The 12,516-nt window shown below is 42.0% G+C and overlaps 1 protein-coding gene across 1 annotated transcript; it reads left to right on the forward strand.

Moving 5' to 3' along the window:
* The first annotated feature begins 261 nt into the window (after window positions 1-261).
* dnase1l4.2 (deoxyribonuclease 1 like 4, tandem duplicate 2) lies at window positions 262-9,063 on the forward strand. The gene is made up of 9 exons (XM_067415394.1): window positions 262-594; window positions 1,093-1,182; window positions 1,263-1,361; window positions 1,446-1,522; window positions 1,671-1,783; window positions 6,055-6,167; window positions 6,396-6,553; window positions 7,203-7,299; window positions 8,796-9,063. Exons 2-9 carry the CDS (start codon window positions 1,102-1,104, stop codon window positions 8,913-8,915), a joined length of 858 nt encoding a protein of 285 aa, XP_067271495.1. The 5' UTR covers window positions 262-594; window positions 1,093-1,101; the 3' UTR covers window positions 8,916-9,063.
* The last annotated feature ends 3,453 nt before the right edge of the window (window positions 9,064-12,516 follow it).

The following is a 12,516-nucleotide window of genomic DNA, read 5'->3' on the forward strand; positions in this document are numbered from 1 at the left end:
CACCGAATTAAAGTTGGTAACACTATTTTACAGTGTCATTGTTACATATGCGACATGTGTTTACTATAGTAATAACTATGAATTATGTATAATTACAAGCAACCAAACCAAAGTACATGTAGTTAATTATATAAATATATAATAAGACTCCTTAAAATAAAGAGCAACCATGAAGTGTTACCAAAAAATGCATCAAAGTTGTGAACCACATATTCTCAAGAAGTGGTAGATAAGCCAGTTTGAGTCAGGACTGCATTATTATCTTGATGGGGGGAGGTTTCAGATATGTAAATTATGTTCAAAGGGCGCTCGACTTGACTGTCAGAAACAAGAGCCTATCCGTTACCTCCAGGCAAGCCTGCTATAAATCATTATAGACGTAATGAAAGTGCTGGAAACAATTAGTGAGGCCTGTCTAAATTCTCCATTTTACGAGACATCTGTGCGACAGAAACTCTATCTGATTTAAAACAGGAAGTAGGCAGGGTCTGTTTTTAAATGATCAGAGCAGTCATTTATTATTCACTAGCTGTCTAACGGACAACACGGGAAGTCAACACAAGTCGAGGCGTCATAGTAAACAAAGCAGCTTTGGTAAGAGCTTATTATCAGTTTATAAATTAAAATAAATGTCAATATATAGCAAACTTTACTTGTATTTAATAATAGATATCTAACAGATTTAAAGAAATAAACGAGTTGAGCTGAAGAATATAAAATATTATGTTAATATGGTATTTTTAATTTCACATTCATTGGAAACTATGAAACTTTGAGTTGTTTGGAGAGCGTTTTGTTTTCAAACTCTTTAAAATGAAACTCGCTGTGGTTTTCCTGTCTGTATGTTTCGGCTCTGACATGTCAGCTCTTTACAAACCAGAAGTCTTTCCTGTGTGCCAGCAACGCATCCTTGAATTGTCTTTTAAGCTTCCTTTGGCGATTTACAACAGGAAAACCATATAGAAATTCTTCTGATTAAGAGCTTGCACAAAGGACCGAACAGACTTGAAAACCGGCGCGAAGTGTTTGTGGTCATAAAACTCATTTGTGAAGCTCAACTTCCCCGTAAGTTGTTTTGCTGGTCTTCTGTAGGTTTGCACCATGAAGATCGCATCTTTTAACATCAGACGGATGGGCCCAAGCAAACTCTCAGACAAGAACATTGTAAAATATCTCATTAAGGTGAGTTTATAATCCGACTGTTCGATGAGATCAAACCTCAGATGTTTTTAATCAAACAGGCCTTAACTCTTTCCCTGTAGATCTTCTCTCGATACAGTGTCATCATTGTGCTGGAGGTGGTGGATAAATCAGGCAAAGCTATAGCCACATTTCTGGAGGAGCTCAACAGCACTGGGTCTGTGTGAACCTTCAGAGATTCTCGTCATCATCACAAACTCAAAAGCCTGAATTAAACTCTCCGTTTCTCCCACAGCGCCAATAAGAAACGTCCCTTCACTATGGTAGGAAGCTCCAGGCTGGGACGGACTCTTTATAAGGAGCAGTTTGTCTGTTTCTACAGGTATGGTGTATGGGAAATTATCAGAATAAAACATTATGGGGCGGGTAAAAAGCTAAATTGAATTAGAATTTTGCAGCGTCTCGCCTTTGAAATGAGATGTTTAACTATGAACAATCGTTAAGTAAACTATTTTGTTCATATCAATTAGAAAAGATGAGGCTGAACTGGTCGACACGTACCAATATGAAGACAATCAAGAGGGTGATGAGGACGCTTTCTCCCGAGAGCCTTTCATTCTGCGCTTCAGGTGTAAACACACAGGTAATCAGATTCTGTGAGAGGGTTAGTTCATCCAAAACTTCTCAATCTCATGTTTGTTCCAAACCCGTACGACTTTCGTTCATCTTAAGGACACAAATTAAGATATTTAATGAAATCTGTGAGATTTCTCCATTGATAGCTGCGCAACTACCACTTTATTCATAGAGATCGTAAAACTAATCCATGTGAATTAAGCGGTTTAATCAAAATTTTCTGAAGAGACACTATCACATTATACAATGAACAGATTGAATTTAGCCTTTTATTCACATTCATCAATGCACACAACAGTGAGGATAAACAGAAGCTCAAGCATGTTCGCTTGATGTGCGAGAACCAATGAGGTTTATTCTCATGTTATGCAGCACGTTTGAGCTTCAGCGAGAACCAATGAGGTTCGTTCTCGTGTTACGCAGCACGTTTGAGCTTCAGCGAGAACCAATGAGGTTCGTTCTCGTGTTACGCAGCACGTTTGAGCTTCAGCGAGAACCAATGAGGTTCGTTCTCGTGTTACTCAGCACGTTTGAGCTTCAGCGAGAACCAATGAGGTTCGTTCTCGTGTTACGCAGCACGTTTGAGCTTCAGCGAGAACCAATGAGGTTCGTTCTCGTGTTACGCAGCACGTTTGAGCTTCAGCGAGAACCAATGAGGTTCGTTCTCGTGTTACTCAGCACGTTTGAGCTTCAGCGAGAACCAATGAGGTTCATTCTTGTGATACGCAGCTCGTTTGAGCTTCAGCGAGAACCAATGAGGGTCATTCTCGTGTTACGCAGCACGTTTGAGCTTCAGCGAGAACCAATGAGGTTCATTCTTGTGATACGCAGCTCGTTTGAGCTTCAGCGAGAACCAATGAGGGTCATTCTCGTGTTACGCAGCACGTTTGAGCTTCAGCGAGAACCAATGAGGTTCATTCTTGTGTTACGCAGCACGTTTGAGCTTCAGCGAGAACCAATGAGGTTCATTCTCGTGTTACGCAGCACGTTTGAGCTTCAGCAGGAACCAATGATGTTTATTCTCATGTTACGCAGCACGTTTGAGCTTCAGCGAGAACCAATGAGGTTCATTCTCGTGTTACGCAGCACGTTTGAGCTTCAGCAAGAACCAATGAGGTTCATTCTCGTGTTACGCAGCACGTTTGAGCTTCAGCAGGAACCAATGAGGTTCATTCTTGTGTTACGCAGCACGTTTGAGCTTCAGCGAGAACCAATGAGGTTCATTCTCGTGTTACGCAGCACGTTTGAGCTTCAGCGAGAACCAATGAGGTTCATTCTCATGTTACGCAGCTCGTTTGAGCTTCAGCAAAAACCAATGAGGGTCATTCTCGTGTTACGCAGCACGTTTGAGCTTCAGCGAGAACCAATGAGGTTCATTCTTGTGTTACGCAGCACGTTTGAGCTTCAGCGAGAACCAATGAGGTTCATTCTCGTGTTACGCAGCTCGTTTGAGCTTCAGCAAGAACCAATGAGGGTCATTCTCGTGATACGCAGCTCGTTTGAGCTTCAGCAAGAACCAATGAGGGTCATTCTCGTGTTACGCAGCACGTTTGAGCTTCAGCGAGAACCAAAGAGGTTCATTCTTGTGTTACGCAGCACGTTTGAGCTTCAGCGAGAACCAATGAGGTTCATTCTTGTGTTACGCAGCACGTTTGAGCTTCAGCGAGAACCAATGAGGTTCATTCTCGTGATACGCAGCTCGTTTGAGCTTCAGCAAGAACCAATGAGGTTTATTCTCATGTTATGCTGCACGTTTGAGCTTCAGCGAGAACCAATGAGGTTCGTTCTCGTGTTACGCAGCACGTTTGAGCTTCAGCGAGAACCAATGAGGTTCGTTCTCGTGTTACGCAGCACGTTTGAGCTTCAGCGAGAACCAATGAGGTTCGTTCTCGTGTTACGCAGCACGTTTGAGCTTCAGCGAGAACCAATGAGGTTCGTTCTCGTGTTACTCAGCACGTTTGAGCTTCAGCGAGAACCAATGAGGTTCATTCTTGTGATACGCAGCTCGTTTGAGCTTCAGCGAGAACCAATGAGGGTCATTCTCGTGTTACGCAGCACGTTTGAGCTTCAGCGAGAACCAATGAGGTTCATTCTTGTGTTACGCAGCACGTTTGAGCTTCAGCGAGAACCAATGAGGTTCATTCTCGTGTTACGCAGCACGTTTGAGCTTCAGCAGGAACCAATGATGTTTATTCTCGTGTTACGCAGCACGTTTGAGCTTCAGCGAGAACCAATGAGGTTCATTCTCGTGTTACGCAGCACGTTTGAGCTTCAGCGAGAACCAATGAGGTTCATTCTCGTGTTACGCAGCACGTTTGAGCTTCAGCGAGAACCAATGAGGTTCATTCTCGTGTTACGCAGCACGTTTGAGCTTCAGCAAGAACCAATGAGGTTCATTCTCGTGTTACGCAGCACGTTTGAGCTTCAGCAGGAACCAATGAGGTTCATTCTCGTGATACGCAGCTCGTTTGAGCTTCAGCAAAAACCAATGAGGGTCATTCTCGTGTTACGCAGCACGTTTGAGCTTCAGCGAGAACCAATGAGGTTCATTCTTGTGTTACGCAGCACGTTTGAGCTTCAGCGAGAACCAATGAGGTTCATTCTCGTGTTACGCAGCTCGTTTGAGCTTCAGCAAGAACCAATGAGGGTCATTCTCGTGATACGCAGCTCGTTTGAGCTTCAGCAAGAACCAATGAGGGTCATTCTCGTGTTACGCAGCACGTTTGAGCTTCAGCGAGAACCAAAGAGGTTCATTCTTGTGTTACGCAGCACGTTTGAGCTTCAGCGAGAACCAATGAGGTTCATTCTTGTGTTACGCAGCACGTTTGAGCTTCAGCGAGAACCAATGAGGTTCATTCTCGTGATACGCAGCTCGTTTGAGCTTCAGCAAGAACCAATGAGGGTCATTCTCGTGTTACGCAGCACGTTTGAGCTTCAGCGAGAACCAATGAGGTTCATTCTTGTGTTACGCAGCACGTTTGAGCTTCAGCGAGAACCAATGAGGTTCATTCTCGTGTTACGCAGCACGTTTGAGCTTCAGTGAGAACCAATGAGGTTCATTCTCGTGTTACGCAGCACGTTTGAGCTTCAGCGAGAACCAATGAGGTTCATTCTCGTGTTACGCAGCACGTTTGAGCTTCAGCGAGAACCAATGAGGTTCATTCTTGTGTTACTCAGCACGTTTGAGCTTCAGCGAGAACCAATGAGGGTCATTCTCGTGTTACGCAGCACGTTTGAGCTTCAGCGAGAACCAATGAGGTTCATTCTTGTGTTACGCAGCACGTTTGAGCTTCAGCGAGAACCAATGAGGTTCATTCTCGTGTTACGCAGCACGTTTGAGCTTCAGCGAGAACCAATGAGGTTCATTCTCGTGTTACGCAGCACGTTTGAGCTTCAGCGAGAACCAATGAGGTTCATTCTCGTGTTACTCAGCACGTTTGAGCTTCAGCGAGAACCAATGAGGGTCATTCTCGTGTTACGCAGCACGTTTGAGCTTCAGCAGGAACCAATGATGTTTATTCTCATGTTACGCAGCACGTTTGAGTTTTAGCGAGAACCAATGAGGTTCATTCTCGTGTTACTCAGCACGTTTGAGCTTCAGCGAGAACCAATGAGGTTCATTCTCGTGTTACTCAGCACGTTTGAGCTTCAGCGAGAACCAATGATGTTTATTCTCATGTTACGCAGCACGTTTGAGCTTCAGCGAGAACCAATGAGGTTCATTCTCGTGTTACTCAGCACGTTTGAGCTTCAGCGAGAACCAATGAGGTTCATTCTCGTGTTACGCAGCACGTTTGAGCTTCAGCAGGAACCAATGAGGTTCATTCTCGTGTTACACAGCACGTTTGCGCTTCAGCGAGAACCAATGAGGTTCATTCTTGTGTTACGCAGCACGTTTGAGCTTCAGTGAGAACCAATGAGGTTCATTCTCGTGTTACGCAGCACGTTTGAGATTCAGCGAGAATCTAAAATTGCATGCATTTTCACTGATAGTGAGATTTGAATTAATAATTCATCCAAAATAGAATTTCTGCCATCATTTACTCATATACACTCATGTGGAAATGAATGGGAACTGGCGCTTTTAAACTACAACATCAAACGTAAAACCATTGTAAAAGTGGTCCATGCAACTCATTTGAGAAACAGACCAAAATTCAAGTTATTCATCCCTTCATTATAATTGCATATTCCTACATGACTGCAAATGTTTCATAAGTAGGATCGTATGAACAACCTGCACTGCCATTGCTAGTCAATTTTGTTTGTGTTTTTTAGTGCTGGAAGATTTGGTGCTGATTCCTGTTCACACAAAGCCCAAAGACTCACAGAAGGAACTGGATGAACTTTATGACGTGTTTCAGCACGTCAAAGATAAATGGAAAACTGACGTGAGTTTAGCACTATAGACCCATAACAAATTCCAAAAGTAATGCATGTACTGATAAAATGTATAGCTGACTGTCCTGCAAGTTGTTTTTGGATAAACGCCAAATGCTTTAATGTACACATTTCAAAGAAATGTATCTGATCAATCCTTGACTAAATAACACACACAAGTGAACTCTAGTTTAACTATTGATTCGAGTTTGAGAGGGAACTCACATGTTATCCTACAGAACGTAATGATCCTTGGAGACTTCAATGCAGACGGTGCCTACGTCTCCAAGAAGAAGATGAAGGCCATCAGAATCCGCAGCGATCCTGATTTCCATTGGCTGATCGGAGATGATGTTGACACCACAGTCATAACGTCCAACGACCACACCTACGACAGGTGAGGCGGAGAAACAGCAATAATTTACTCATCTTTCATCTGCAATCCTGTTTAAAAATAAAGAAATCTTAACCTCAGTGCACCTCGTCTACACTGGACGCTAGTGGGGCATCACAATGCGACTAAAGCAAATAGAGCCAATTATAACAGATAGCCCACTCAATTTCTGATGTACTCCACATGCTTGAGCTTACTCATGACAAGTACAAACAGATTCAGAACGTGCATTTTTTTACTTGCAGCAAGTCAACGGTCGCTCCCAGTTTAGACATGGTGTGAAGGTACTGTTGTATAATGTCAGTAGTATAGTTAAAGCACAGCTCACACAGAAATCACTTTCAAACCAAGCAACTTTCATTTGGTCAGCGCGGTGAATTTGTATGGCAGACATGAACATGAGAGAAACCTGTGTGGTGAAAACACATCGCCCTCGCTCCAAATTCCCAATGGACTCCATTTAAAATGACTGGATTTTGCCTGCAAAAACTCACTGAACAATGTGCACACACCTTTAGAGTATGAATGTTAAATTATTACTATTAATTAAAATATGAGCAAATCATAGCTTGGTTCCAACTAGAAGACTAAATGCATAAAAGGACAGGCAATGTCAAGCTTTGGAAAGTATTGATGGCATGTTTTCTTCTAGAATTGTGGTGTATAAAGAGGACATGTTACAAGCTGTTGTGCCGAAATCTGCGAAGCCTTTTAACTTCCAGGAAGCCTACAAACTTTCAGAGGAAATGGTGAGTATATTCATCACAATGCATGTCTGATTTATTTAAACTAGGTATAAAGTAATGTTGTCTTATACTGAAATATCTGAATCGATTCCAGTTTTAAATAAACCAACCCGGTGCTGTAATATATTGCAAGATGGTTTTGAAAATAGGGATGGCGAAAACGAAACATTTTCTTGACCGACTACCGAGCCTCATTAGCCGGTTAAAACCGGTTAACCGATTAGTTTAAAATATGCTGCGCTATTTAAAATAACAGCCGCAAGCCGCGCTCCCACTCTCACACACACATTGTCCTGGCGCCGCCGCCCTTCCACTCACGTCACTTTTTTAAAATCCTCTACAGCGCGAAACTAGCCAGACAAGCCAGACCCACATCAAGATGTTTGGTCTGGAAACTCACCGTCTTTCAAACTCCCTCTGCACGCGATAGGATAGCGCTACAACCAACCAGAGCAACGAAGGTGAAGCAGAGCTAGTTGACAGTTAAACATTCGCCGTATCGGTCGGCTAAACTCCGAACACATCTTCCCTTTTTAAGAATGACTTTAGTGCCGTTCTTTGTTCTTTTCTCAGAGAAAAGCTGAACTCCAAGTCTTCCAGAGTCGCAGTCAAAGCTGATTCGAAAGACCACCGTTCGCCAGTTTCTGTGTTTACTAGAAGCACGCAAAAGCAACTCGGCCGTCGTCATTATGGCCCCATCTGCCGACTCTATACACGATGTGATTGGCCCGGCAAGAGTTTGGGGAATTCAGCTCAGAAGGGTATTGAGAGTTACTAGACGACACTCGTGGCAGATTAGATTTGCTGCCACTAGGGTGCGTATAGATTTCTAGTCCCACAAACGCGGATGGAGGACTAATCGGAGGACAAATGGCTCCTTAGTTTCGAAATGGTTTAGGCAAGGGGATCGCGTTGAAAATAAAGCCATTTGTCCAGCGTTAGAAGCTCATTTGAAACATTGCCGCGGCTCATTTAAGAAAATGACAGCTCCGAAGAGACGCCGCTTTAGTTCTATTAAATGTAGATGTAATATATTTCCAAATGTAAGCCCATCTTAAGCGAAATGCACGCTTCATACTGTCGTCTGCCCCGGCTCTAACCTCGAGTGTTTTAGCTGGTTTGCAAACCTTGTGAGCGCGCAAACCCAAGCGCCGTGACCTCGTGCCAATTCTTTTATTGGTTTATTAAGTACAAACAGGCAAGTTATGAAAAATTGAGTGTGAGGGATATGTTCACTTCACACAAAAAGATTTTGTAATGAGACGGCTAACTGTAGTAGCGTTTAGTCCACTGTCTGTAATAGCCTATAGAGATCACTTCTTTTTTTAATCAACAACTTTGATCGGTTAACGTTGATACGGTCAACCATCGGTCAAATGGTCATCGGTTGACATCCCTAATTGAAAATCGATATTTTTCAAGGTATCATATCGGATTTAGAAATCCTAGTATCATGTGAACACTAATAATATGTTGATAATATGATTGCTCCATGTCAGGCCCTGGAGATCAGCGATCATTATCCAGTGGAAGTGAGTCTGAAGAAGAAGTCTGCGGCAAAGGCTGGCAGCACAACCAAAGCAAAGAAACAAACAAGCAAAGCCAAAACAAAGAAATGAAAAGCATGATGGGATGCCTCTACACAGCCTATGGGATCTGAAACGTCATTAAGAAAACCAGTGCTAAAAATAACACATGTCAAAACAACACGTTTTTTTGTAGTTCACAATAATTAATGCTTTTCGAAATAAACTTTTCACTTTTTTATTTAATGACATTTTTTTCACACAAAAGCTTATAATTTCATGTCTAAAGCGTAAATAAATGTGTTAGTAAACATGTTTGCACAGCTGTAAAACTATTAAAAAGCAGATGAAGGTCAACAAAACTTTTAAGCGACAACTCATGCTCAAGCAATGACTTGGCAAGCAGACATGCGATAGCAAATACCAGACCATATCTATTGTGTAATAATTATGCCTTGTGTGCCTCTAGGGAAATATGTTTAACATATATGTTAAATATGTTTAACAAGGCTTGTGGCAACATCAGTTAGTGATATCAGCTTCAGCACAATGTCTGCATTACCAAATTAAGTTCAATTACTAAATCCACTTACCCTCAAGCAAGAAATCAAGCAACCTAAGCATTCACAAATGAGAACAAATGGGCAAGAAAGCATTAATTTAGTAACCAGGAATCATTTTGTAGACCGCACTATAGGTGGTCAAAAAGTAAAGTGTGTAAATGTGTGACATCCTCCAATTGTTCATCACCAGCGACAGGAAAGGCTTCAAGTCTTTCAAAAAACTGACATGTCTTCTTCTTTCCATCCGGACAACTGGCCCCATGTTAACATGCTACAGTTGTTTATTAAATTGATTTTGGATGCAGGAATTAAAAAAACTGCAGGGAACTTCATGATGCAGCGGAGGCCGGGTCTGAAGTTGTCTTAGTATCAGGAAGATGCCTGAGAGATGAAACACAAAAGAGAAAATGAACATTAATTTGGCATGCAAATTGATCCTCTCTTTGTATTAATGAAGGATAGTAAAATGTATATAAACTCACTGATCTAGGAGGGGATCAAGTCCATCGATGAACATCTGTTTCTTCATCAGTGCTGCTTACAAGCTCTTCTGAATTGTCACTAATTTTCCCTATCCTTCATTTCTATCAATAATACATACATTTGTATGTTTAATTTACTGATGGAGAAATTTAAGCAGGAGTCACTACTATTTACTACAGCTAAGATTGAGAATAACATAAGATTAATGTAACAAGAAGATTAAGGAGATTAAAGTTGCGCGAGTCAAACAGAAACGTTATGGGTGAAAAAAGAGCTGCTACAAGAAAAGGCATGATTAAAAAAAGGGGGGCTTAAAGGGACAGTTCACCCAAAAATTTAAATTAGCCCATGATTTACTCATCCTCAAGTCATCCTTGGTGTATATGATATTCTTCTTTAAGACGAACACAATCGATTCACTTCATAAGGCCTGTATTAAACCCCTGGAGCCGTGTGGAGCAGTTATATGATGGATAGATGCACTCCTTTGGGCTTCAAAATCTCAGACCCCATTCACTGCATTTATAAAGCTTGGAAGAGTCAGGACATTTTTACTTTAACTCTGATTGTATTCATCGGAAGAAGAATGTCATATACACCTAGGATGACCTGAGGATGAGTAAATCATGGGGTAGTTTTCATTTTTGAGTCAAATGAATAGTTGACTCATTTTTGAGTCGACTATCCTTTTAAATGTTGCTTCTATTTCAAAACATTTAGAAAATTAGTATAGCAAATTCAATCGTAAAAAATTTAAGGACCTATTTAACGGTCCTGGATTGCTAGCCTAGAACCGATTCTTCTATTACTTGGATAAAGATTAATCCTAACTACTTACCAAAAAGTAATACAATTTTTTTAGTACATTTGATCAAATATTTGGACTTTTCTAGCAAATTGCCATGTAAAACTAAGAGTTAGTCACTAAACTGATGTAAGTCTCAGTATAGATAAATCAGTAACAGTTCCCAATTTATTGGCCATGATACTGTATGTTTGGTGCTGCGTGCAATGCAATGAATGATCGACTGTGAATTATTCCTCTCATTTTTCTCTCTCATCACACTTCATTCACTACTGCACTGAGTATTGTTTGATTTTGTTCTCGTCTATCAGTTTTGGAAAGTGACTTGGACTTAGCATATTGACCCTATTCTAAACTACACAGAGCTTTACTCTTCCTCACTCTCGCTACAACTACCTTGTTCATGCCAGCTAGCGAAACAATCGCGTTTGGGGACGAAGCACAATGGCACGTCGCAGGTCGCACACTTGATTGGAGTTTTAAAGGTACACATTTTGCATTTTCGCCTTCCGATACTGCGGTCTCCACTCATGTACTTGGGCAGGTGGGAGTCGGTAGAAGGAATCGGGCGTATTTGTGCAGGAGCAGATGGAGGTCCTGTTCCTGCGAGCTCTGCAACAAGAGCCTCTCGGAAGGCCTTCTGGGTCAAAGGCTTCTGGTTCTTCATCTTAGCCATCTGCTGGTGCAGAATAAAGGCGTTTACTACGGCGATGTCCACAAAGTGGTAAAAAAAGGACCGGTACCATCTTCTTGTTTTATGTAGAACTGTGTAAAATGAAATAAGTGCATCAGACAGATCCACTCCTCCCATGTGCCTAAAATGAAAAGAACAAGATTTGTCATTTAAAAGGCACAATCACAAACTTTACACCATTGAATAAAGTCAACTAACTTGTTGTAGTCCAACACTGCAGCTGGAACGGGGAAATCCTGAATGGCCCAAACTCCATCGGCTCCTTTCACATTTCTCTTTATGGTTTCACCATTAAAGGCTTTATGAAAAGTGGAGCACATCAGCACGTCCCTCTTGTCCTTCCACTCTACAAACAGCAGGTTGTCTTCCCGGAACCAGCGAATATTGCCACGAGGAGCCTGTTTCTTTGAGTGACCAATGCGGTTTGCTCGAACAGTGCCACAGGCCCAGATCTTCTTAGCGAGCAAGTCTCTGAAGAGCTTGGGACTGGTGTAAAAGTTGTCAACAAACAGCTTGTAGCCATTACCCAACAACCTTTCATCGGCTAGAATCATGACAGAATCATAGCTAATGCCTTTGCTCTCCTCTGAATTCACCTTTCCCTCATAAATGAAGAAGTCCCATGTGTAGCCACAGAGGGAATCTGCCAGTACAAAGAGTTTGTACCCCCATCTTGTAGGTTTGTTTTTCATGTACTGTTTGAGTCCATGTCTTGCCTTTGATGCAACCATTCGTTCATCAATGGAGATGTTCTGAAAGGGATGGAAAGAGGCTCTGCAGGCGTCCCTAATGTCCTGGTACAGCGGTTTGATCCTACACAGGCGGTCATATTCAGGCGTTCCCTTCTTCTTGTCATTCTCTGCATCCACTTTGGGGTCACTAAGATGGAGAGCTTTAGAGATGGTCATAAATGTTCTACCTGACATGATTTGAGCAGGAAACGGCAGACTGTACATATGAGACTTCCTCCAATAGTCTGTCAGTCTGAAGCATTTCAGCAAACCCATGTAAATCACCAGTGCCAGGAATGTCTTGAAGTCTTTCATAGAAATGTCCTGCCAAGGCTTCTTTGTTCCATCCTGACGCATGGCCCCATATGCATTTGAGTTTGCTAGAATTGTTCGCATGACTGATTTCGAAAAGAACAAC

Source organism: Pseudorasbora parva, chromosome 14 (genome assembly GCF_024679245.1).
Source record: "Pseudorasbora parva isolate DD20220531a chromosome 14, ASM2467924v1, whole genome shotgun sequence".
In the NCBI taxonomy this organism is placed as follows: Eukaryota; Metazoa; Chordata; class Actinopteri; order Cypriniformes; family Gobionidae; genus Pseudorasbora; species Pseudorasbora parva.

Coding starts and splice junctions, on each gene's coding strand:
- dnase1l4.2 (XM_067415394.1), top strand. CDS start 1,102: ATGAAGATCGCATCTTTTAACATCAGACGGATGGGCCCAAGCAAACTC. Junction 1,784..6,054: donor CTTCAGGTGTAAACACACAG/GTAATCAGATTC, acceptor TGTGTTTTTTAG/TGCTGGAAGATTTGGTGCTG. Junction 7,300..8,795: donor ACAAACTTTCAGAGGAAATG/GTGAGTATATTC, acceptor GCTCCATGTCAG/GCCCTGGAGATCAGCGATCA.